This window comes from Apium graveolens, chromosome 6 (genome assembly GCF_009905375.1).
Source record: "Apium graveolens cultivar Ventura chromosome 6, ASM990537v1, whole genome shotgun sequence".
In the NCBI taxonomy this organism is placed as follows: Eukaryota; Viridiplantae; Streptophyta; class Magnoliopsida; order Apiales; family Apiaceae; genus Apium; species Apium graveolens.
Genome location: NC_133652.1, coordinates 285,447,862 through 285,458,561, shown reverse-complemented (window position 1 = coordinate 285,458,561; position 10,700 = coordinate 285,447,862). Strand labels below are relative to the sequence as shown.

Genomic DNA, 10,700 nt, shown 5'->3' with positions numbered 1-10,700 from the left:
TACAAGGAAACCAATGAAACCACTATTTACTTGGCGAACCATCACAACTGCCCTCCCCATGTTGTCTATCATTTGATTCAGGTTGTCCAAACGGCAAATATTGATACTTCACCTCAACATATTTGTTCGATTTTTTCTTGAATTTACCCTACTTAGGTTACAAGGTGGATGCCTTATTCTAAAAACTTTGTATATTGATTGAAACCTCCATGTACCTTCAATAAGAACCTGCAATCATGGAACTATAAGTAAACTGAGAACTTGGTTTGTTAAGATTTTTGCAGCAAACCAGTTAATGTAAAAGTACTTATATTAATCCATTATTAACAGATTGAGTCTAGACTACTGATATGTCTCGACAGTGCCAAGGTGGTAAGAACTAATCCACTCCTTTACTCGACGAAATTGCTCTTCACCTTCAATTAGATCCTGAGTGTCATCTGCAAATTGGAAATACAAAAGAACTAAAAGAAATTAGCTTACCTGCATACAGTGAAGAATAATTACCTTACTGAAGTTATAATGTTCATGTTAAAAGTATTGAAATATATCTATTACAAACATGGGGATTAATAAACAATACAATCGATTGCAAATATTTTACACAAGAAATATATCCATCCTGCATACATAGCATAGAGCAGCGATTTTTTAGAGTGCTCCTATAATGGGCAATCCAAAAGGCCATAACAACAAAGAAGGAAATGTAGTTCTGTTAGCAACCTCGACATCAGTAACATTTCCTGCGTAATACACCAATATAAAGGACTTTTCCAATAAAAAAAGAAGTTAAAAATATGACATTCTCCGGTAAATAACTATACAAAAATTTTAAAAACAAATTATGAGTTAAAATGTTTCATGCAAATTTAATATTTTGGTAAGAATCACACCTTCATCTTCAGTGTCTTTTCCTCCTAGGAAACCTTTCATCCATAGTACAACCAATATCAAGCCAAGGCTCACAAGTGAAGCGAAAATAATGCCAGCAATAGCTAGACTTGACAGTCCCCTCGTACCGAAGCCTATCAAATTCAAACAATTCTAATTAAAGACTAGGCAATAGAAATATCAGCGGGGAGCCTAAAATTCAACATCTACTCACTTGGTGTTACTGAAATTGCTGATATTAGTGGTCTATATACATCTCTATTAGGAACTACAGTAGTCCCCTTCCCTGCCCAGTACAAGTGAATCTCCTAAGTGCTACCATTAACACTAACATCCTGCTCCAAGGTGAAACCCTTTCCGATACCTCCAGCTTCCTCTGCAACATTGAAGTCTTTCCGAACAACATTACCCTGTTGAGAGAAAAACCAAGTTAAAAATAAATACCAGACCGATTTTTAAGAAATCGATTCAACTATATACCTAAAAGTCCTAATGCGGAGGTACAATCATTTTCTACTAATAAACTTGACCTCTTGCTCACTTGGATAGAAACATCAAAAATGCGTCTTCCAATGCCCTGAGATGTCGCATCGTCAGAGAATAGTATTTTCGCAAAGTGGAGGCGAACTTTATAACTACCCTTTTGCAAGCAAATGTCATAGTACTTGAGTGAAGAAGGGGAAAGGCGGGATGTTTGATAGTACTCTTCTCTGGTCACATTACTTTTTGTTGCCACAAAATTAGATCTATCTTTATATATAAAAACACCTGAACTACTATAAGCCTATCGATCTGTAGGATTAAAGTATGATGGACCTTCTGTAATTAAATCACCATCATACTCCATTCCACCTATTTTTACTTTAGGTCCCTCGCAATTAATAAACAGTGAATGATCTGCAAATTTAGCAGATACTCCTATCATTCTTTCTAGGTTACTACAAATTAAAAGGTACTTCCACGCCATTAAGTTAAAGAATTATATATATTTAGTTTCTTACATTTGGCCTTCCCGGGGCAAGGGAGATCTTTTTGCAAGCACCATAAAGTTCTAGAATTATTAAAGAAAACATTAGTAACGCTACTACTTATCATGCTTTGCATTGTGAAAATAATACATTAAATGTTTATAGGGAAATTTACGAGTTGCTGGTTGAAGATGAATGGCTAGAAACTTATTCCTGCAAAACAATTTTTTTTTATCTAAGTTAATATGATCATGAAATTAATCAAGAAACATAATATGAATAGGCTTACACGCTAGATGCCTGGCATCTATATTGTGATGGGGGGCTGTGTAAAATTATTGTAAGACACATCACTGTAGCAAATGTGGATAGGATATTAATAATACTGTGCAACATTTATATGTACACTAAAAATAGAAGCTTTATCGCAACACAATGGTAACAATAATTTAAAAGAAAAACTAGAGAGTGTACTGACGATTTATCTTTGCTGTCAATAATCCAGTTTGATATTACCCTGCTAAGTAAGTTACTATCTAGATACCTACATCCAAAGATGTTTGTCACAACATTGAATGCATTATATAAATTTATTTATGGTGAAACATAAAATGTTACAGAAAAATCAAGCACAAGTCGAAAGAAAGTGCCTTGATAGATTTTATAAATATCACTGAGAGGGGATTATAAATTTCATTTCTTGATAAAAAATTTAGCATATTACATTTTACTAATATATAGCTACGTACAGAAAGTTCAGGCTGGACCCTAAAGAATCCGAGATTTGTCCAGACAACCTCTTAAAGCTCAAATAAATTTCATTCTCAATTCTAAATTTCATTTAAACACATAAACATATACATAAATCAAATAAAAAACAAATAACATAGAATACATATCATATAAACACATTCAAAATATTCCAGTCCACAAATATTATAAATATTTAAATTCAAATCCATACCTAAATATTTGAATCCACAACTGTATGCAATAAAGGTCCCCTGAACAACAAATTCAAATGAATTAGTAACTTGAAAATACTTAGAATTAACTACAGTACATAGAAGTAATTAGGGTTTTAATTTGAGAAAACCCCCAATTTAAAAAAAAATTAGGGTTTTGATTAAAGAAACCCCTCAATCTACAAAATTTATCTCAATTAAGATTTCAAGACCAGTTACATTCAAACTTACCATCCAAGTTTCTAACAAGATAATCTTACCAAGTATATCTTCTAACCGATATGGAGATGTAGAGTAAAGAGTACAAAGCGGAGACGGAGATATGTGAGATGAGTAGATGTGAGAGGTGGGAGGAGAGACAGAGACAGAGGTGTAGAGATAGTATATAGAGTGGAGAATCCATCGAGAGAGAGAGAGAGAGAGAGAGAGAGAGAGAGAGAGAGAGAGGTGAGGGGAGAGAGGTTATTAGCTGAAAGAAAAGAATAAATGGGGGGAACATATTTTCTAAGTCAGAGTGAAATTTTGGAATAGCGGGGAAAATTTTGACAAGGGGGGAAATATAGTGAAGTGGGCGCCAATTAAAATTTTAGGCAATTTTAGACATCAGTTTTATAATAACCTATATCTTGAAACAACAAAGACATCATATTAACTCATAGGGGATAAAATATATGTATCTCTTATGCCTTCAACCATCAATTTTAACTCATGATGAATCACCCTCATCCTGACGATTACATACTTTTCTATTTCTATTGCTACGAGTCTTTAGGGTTTCCTCATACCCAACTTTATTATCATTCCTCAAACTCTATTGCTTTTATATTCCTTTCCACTTCAGTTTCTTTTTATTTTCCTTTCTCTTATCATTATTTCATGAACCAACCCAACATAAGCATTGATTTCAAACATCCCGTCATTCTGGATTCGTGTCCTCAGAACGAATCTTGACAACTTTTACCACTTAGATTTATAATTCATCATAGTCTTCTGCCTTTGTTCTGGCTCTAAAGCTTTTACATTATCACCATAACCTTGGGATTTACTTTCTCAAAAAATTTTGACTGAACTTTAATCAGCTTATCATAACCTCTTGCTCCGTGCCTTTCTTGGTCTTTCACCAGTGGATGGTCTCTCTCTTAGGAGGGTAAGTGACAAAAACAGTCTTTTGTGATTCGTCAATTATTTAGAATCCCAAATGATTCATGTATTTCCTTTAGCCAGACTCTTGCCTCGGCTGGGTCAGCTATTTCCTTGGAACTCTGAGCGCTTAGCGACTTAAAGTTCCGGAAAGAATTTCACACCACATTGTTTCCTCAAGGTGGTGGTTAGGGGTAAAAGTATAAATTTTGTTTTAGGCAGGTCCATGGATTGCCCAATCGGAGTACCATTCTGGTTCTTCCTATCTTGCTCGACTTTTGTTTTCTCAGTCTAAATATTTCTTCCTACTCCCCATAATTGGGGTCATCTTTTAATTTAAAATCATCATTTTCCACTTCATTATATTCTGGGTTCCTTATATTAGATACATGATTTATTTATTTTCAATTAAATAATATATTTTTTACTTTATTTTGGAAGATATTAACATACTTTTTACGAATGTTTTAACCAAATGAAATAATGTTTCGCTTATAATATTATAATATAGATATAATTAGTTTGTTATATTATAATTTAAATTACTAAAATTAGTTATGGAAGTATTTGGTTCCCTTGAAAAAAGGTAAGAAAGAAGCTTAGTATGATTAGAAATTAAGTTGGATAATAATTCATAGAGTTCTTAGTTATATTAGAATCATGATTTATTTATTTTTAATTAAATTATATTTTTTTTTAATTTATTTTGGAAGATATTAACATACTTTTTATGAATGTTTTAACCAAATGAAACAATGTTTCACTTATAATAGTATAATATAGATACATTAATTAGTTTGTTATATTATAATATAAATTACTAAAATTAGTTCTCGAAGTATTTGGTTCCCTATAAAAAAGGTAAGAAAGAAGTTGAGTATCATTAGAAATTAAGTTGGATAATAATCTATAGAGTTTGTAGTTATGCTAGATACATGATTTAATTTTTTAAGTAAATTATATTTTTCAAACTTTGCTTTTGGAAGGTGTTAACGTATTTTTAACGAAGGTGTTAACCAACCGACCAAACGAAACCATGTTTCGCTTATAATAAATTATAAAAAAGAATTAATATATATTATTTAGATTAATAAATTTAAAATATTTACATATTGTTTTGAATGTATTATATTATGAAACCATTCAAAATTTAGATAGTTAAAATCTTAAAAAGTCCTCATATCACAACCTTTTTGCTGTAAGAAGGCGTGAGTCTGAATAAAGGTGGTATACGTGGATGATTTGATATTGATTTTTTTAAATTATTTTTTCTCGATTTATTAATTTTTTTGTTATATTATAATTTAAGTTATTAAAAATATTTATGGAAGTGTTTCGTTTCCGACAAAAGAGGCAAGAAAAAAATTGAGTGCTATTAGAAATTAAGTTCGATAATAATTCATAGAGTTCGTAGTTATATTGGATACATGATTTATTTCTTTTTAATTAAATTATATTATTTTAATTTATTTTGGAAGATATTAACATACTTTTTACGAATATTTTAACCAAATGAAATAATGTTTCGCTTATAATATTATAATATAGATAGATTAATTAATTTGTTATATTATAATTTAAATTACTAAAATTAGTTGTGGAAGTATTTGGTTCCCTATAAAAAAGGTAAGAAAGAAGTTGAGTAAAATTAGAAAATAAGTTGGATAATAATCTATAGAGTTTGTAGTTATGCTAGATACATGATTTAATTTTTTAATTAAATTATATTTTTTAAACTTTGCTTTTGGAATGTGTTAACCTATTTTTAACGAAGGTGTTAACCAACCTACCAAAATAAACCATGTTTTCCTTATAATAAATTATAAAAAAAAATAAATATATATTATTTAGAATAATGAATTTAAAAATCTACATATTGTTTTGAATGTATTATATTGTGGAAGCATTGAAAATTTAGATAGTTAAAATCTTAAAAATCCTTATATCACAACCTTTATGCTGTAAGAAGGCCTGAGTGTGAATAACGGTGGTGTACGTGGATGATTAAATTATTTGTTCTCGATTTTTTAATTTTTTTGTTATATTATAATTTAAGTTATTAAAAATATTTTTGGAAGTGTTTCGTTTCCGACAAAAGAGGCAAGAAAAAAATTGAGTGCTATTAAAAATTAAGTTGGATAATAATTCATAGAGTTTGTAGTTATACTGGATAAATGATTTATTTATTTTTAATTATATTATATTATTTTAATTTATTTTGGAAGATATTAACATACTTTTTACGAATATTTTAACCTAATAAACAATATTTCGCTTATAATAGTATAATATAGATAGATTAATTAATTTGTTATATTATAATTTAAATTACTAAAATTAGTTCTGGAAGTATTTGGTTCCCTATAAAAAAGGTAAGAAAGAAGTTGAGTATAATTAGAAAATAAGTTGGATAATAATCTATAGAGTTTGTAGTTAAACTAGATACATGATTTAATTTTTTAAGTAAATTATATTTTTTAAACTTTGCTTTTGGAAAATGTTAACGTATTTTTAACGAAGGTGTTAACCAACCGACCAAACGAAACCATGTTTCGCTTATAATAATTTATTAAAAAGAATAAATATATATTATTTAGATTAATGAATTTAAAATATTTACATATTATTTTGAATGTATTATATTATGGAAGCATTAGAGTTAAAATCTTAAAAAGTCCTCATATCACAACCTTTTTGCTGTAAGAAGGCGCGAGTCTGAATAACGGCGGTGTATGTGGATGATTAAATTATTTGTTCTCGATTTATTAATTTTTTGTCATATTATAAATTAGGTTATTAAAAATATTTTTGGAAGTGTTTGGTTTCCGACAAAAGTGGCAAGAAAAAAGTTGAGTGCTAATAGAAATTAAGTTGGATAATAATTCATAAAGTTTGTAGTTATATTGGATACATGATTTATTTATTTTTATTTAAATTATATTATTTTAATTTATTTTGGAAGATATTAACATACTTTTTACGAATATTTTAACCAAATGAAACAATATTTCACTTATAATAGTATAATATAGAAAGATTAATTATTTTGTTATATTATAATTTAAATTACTAAAATTAGTTCTGCAAGTATTTGGTTCCCTATAAAAAAGGTAAGAAAGAAGTTGAGTATAATTAGAAAATAAGTTGGTTAATAATCTATAGAGTTTGTAGTTATGCTAGATACATGATTTAATTTTTTAAGTAAATTATATTTTTTAAACTTTGCTTTTGTAAGGTGTTAACGAAGGTGTTAACCAACCGACTAAAAGAAACCATGTTTCGCTTATAATAAATTATAAAAAAGAATAAATATATATTATTTAGATTAATGAATTTAAAAATCTACATATTGTTTTGAATGTATTATATTGTGGAAGCATTCAAAATTTAGATAGTTAAAATCTTAAAAAGTCCTTATATCACAACTTTTATGCTGTAAGAAGGCGTGAGTGTGAATAACGGTGGCGTACGTGGATGATTAAATTATTTGTTCTCGATTTTTTAATTTTTTTGTTATATTATAATTTAAGTTATTAAAAATATTTTTGGAAGTGTTTCGTTTCCGACAAAAGAGGCAAGAAAAAAATTGAGTGCTATTAAAAATTAAGTTGGATAATAATTCATAGAGTTTGTAGTTATATTGGATAAATGATTTATTTATTTTTAATTATATAATATTAATTTAATTTATTTTGGAAGATATTAACATACTTTTTATGAATATTTTAACCAAATAAACAATATTTCGCTTATAATAGTATAATATAGATAGATTAATTAATTTGTTATATTATAATTTAAATTACTAAAATTAGTTATCGAAGTATTTGGTTCCCTATAAAAAAGGTAAGAAAGAAGTTGAGTATAATTAGAATATAAGTTGGATAATAATCTCTAGAGTTTGTAGTTAAACTAGATACATGATTTAATTTTTTAAGTAAATTATATTTTTTAAACTTTGCTTTTGGAAAATGTTAACTTGTTTTTAACGAAGGTGTTAACCAACCGATCAAACGAAACCATGTTTCGCTTATAATAATTTATTAAAAAGAATAAATATATATTATTTAGATTAATGAATTTAAAATATTTACATATTGTTTTGAATGTATTATATTATGGAAGCATTCAAAATTTAGATAGTTAAAATCTTAAAAAGTCCTCAAAGCGCCTGAATAACGGTGGTGTACATGGATGATTTGATATTGATTTTTTTTTAAATTATTTGTTCTCGATTTATTAATTTTTTTGTTATATTATATTTTAAGTTATTAAAAATATTTTTGGAAGTGTTTCGTTTCCGACAAAAGAGGCAAGAAAATAGTTGAGGGCGATTAGAAAATAAGTTGGATAATAATTCATAAAGTTCGTAGTTATATTAGATACATGATTTATTTATTTTTAAATAAATTATATTTTTTTAATTTATTTTGGAAGTTATTAACATACTTTTTACAAATGTTTTAACCAAATGAAACACTGTTTCACTTATAATAGTATAATATAGATACATTAATTAGTTTGTTATGTTATAATTTAAATTACTAAAATTAGTTCTCGAAGTATTTGGTTCCAAGGTAAGAAAGAAGTTGAATATAATTAGAAATTAAGTTGGATAATAATCTATAGAGTTTGTAGTTATGCTAGATATATGATTTAATTTTTTAAGTAAATTATATTTTTTAAACTTTGCTTTTGGAAGGTGTTAACGTATTTTTAACAAAGGTGTTAAACAACCGAGCAAACGAAACCATGTTTCGCTTATAATAAATTACTAAAAAGAATAAATATATATTATTTAGATTAATGAATTTAAAATATTTACATATTGTTTTGAATGTATTATATTATGGAAGAATTCAAAATTTAGATAGTTAAAATCTTAAAAAGTCCTCATATCACAACCTTTTTGCTGTAAGAAGACTTGAGTCTCAATAACGTTGGTGTACGTGGTGATCAAATTATTTGTTCTTGATTTATTAATTTTTATGTTATATTATAATTTAATTTATTAAAAATATTTTTGGAAGTGTTTCGTTTCCGACAAAAGAGGCAAGAAAAAAAATGAGTGCTATTAGAAATTAAGTTGAATAATAATTCATAGAGTTTGTAGTAATATTGGATACATGATTTTTTATTTTAAATTAAATTATATTATTTTAATTTATTTTGGAAGATATTAACATACTTTTTATGAATGTTTTAACCAAATGAAACAATATTTCGCTTATAATAGTATAATATAGATAGATTAATGAATTTGTTATATTATAATTTAAATTACTAAAATCAGTTCTGGAAGTATTTGGTTCCCTATAAAAAAGGTAAGAAAAAAGTTGAGTATATAATTAGAAAAAAAGTTATATAATAATCTATAGAGTTTGTAGTTATGCTAGATACATAATTTATTTTTTTAAGTAAATTGTATTTTTTAAACTTTGATTTTGGAAGGTGTTAACGTATTTTTAACCAAGGTATTAACCAACCGACCAAACGAAACCATCTTTCGCTTATAATAAATTATAAAAAAAATAAATATATATTATTTAGATTAATGAATTTAAAATATTTACATATTGTTTTGAATGTATTATATTATGGAAAAATTCAAAATTTAGATAGCTAAAATCCTTAAAAGTCATCATATCACAACCTTTTTGCCGTAAGAAGGCGCGAGTCTGAATAACGGTGTGGATGATTAAATTATTTGTTCTCGATTTATTAATTTTTTTGTTATTATAATTTAAGTTATTAAAAATATATTTGTAAGTGTTTCGTTTCCGACAAAAGAGGCAAGAAAAAAAATGAGTGCTATGAGAAATTAAGTTGGATAATAATTCATAGAGTTTGTAGTTATATTGGATACATAATTTATTTATTTTTAATGAAATTATATTATTTTAATATATTTTGGAAGATATTAACATACTTTTTACCACTGTTTTAACCAAATGAAACAATATTTCGCTTATAAGAGTATAATATAGATAGATTAATTAGTTTATTATATTTAAATATAAATTACTAAAATTAGTTTTGGAAGTATTTGATTCTTAAGAAAGAAGTTGAGTATAATTAGAAATGAGGTTGGATAATAATCTATAGAGCTTTTAGTTATGCTAGATACATGATTTAATTTTTTAAGTAAATTAAATTTTTAAACTTTGCTTTTGGAAGGTGTTAACGTATTTTTAAGGAAAGTGTTAAGCAACCCACCAAACGAAACCATATTTCGCTTATAATAAATTATAAAAAATAATAAATATATATTATTTAGATTAATGAATTTAAAATATTTACATATTGTTATGAATGTATTATATTATGGAAGCATTCAAAATTTAGATAGTTCAAATCTTAAAAAGTCCTCATATCACAATCTTTGCCGTAAGAAGGCGCGAGTTGAATAACAGTGGTGTACGTAGATGATTTGATATTGATTATTTTTAAAATTATTTGTTCTCGATTCATTAATTTTTTTGTTATATTTGAATTTAAGTTATTAAAAATATTTTTGGAAGTGTATTAAGTTGGATAATAATTCATAGAGTTCGTAGTTATATTAGATACATGATCTATTTATTTTTAATTAATTTATATATTTTTAATTTATTTTGGAAGATATTAACATACTTTTTACGAATGTTTTAACCAAATGAAACAATGTTTCGCTTATAAGAGTATAATATAGATAGATTAATTAGTTTGTTATATTATAATTTAAATTACTAAAATT

General features: G+C 26.4%; 1 protein-coding gene across 1 annotated transcript; it reads right to left on the bottom strand.

The window, feature by feature from the left end:
* Positions 1 to 651: 651 nt before the first annotated feature.
* LOC141666147 (putative LRR receptor-like serine/threonine-protein kinase At1g53430) lies at positions 652 to 1,738 on the bottom strand. The gene is made up of 5 exons (XM_074472144.1): positions 1,726 to 1,738; positions 1,433 to 1,641; positions 1,211 to 1,301; positions 894 to 1,025; positions 652 to 743 (listed from the first exon to the last, which is right to left on the bottom strand). The coding sequence occupies exons 1-5, from the start codon at positions 1,736 to 1,738 to the stop codon at positions 652 to 654; spliced, it is 537 nt and encodes a 178-aa protein (XP_074328245.1).
* Between the last annotated feature and the right edge of the window lie 8,962 nt (positions 1,739 to 10,700).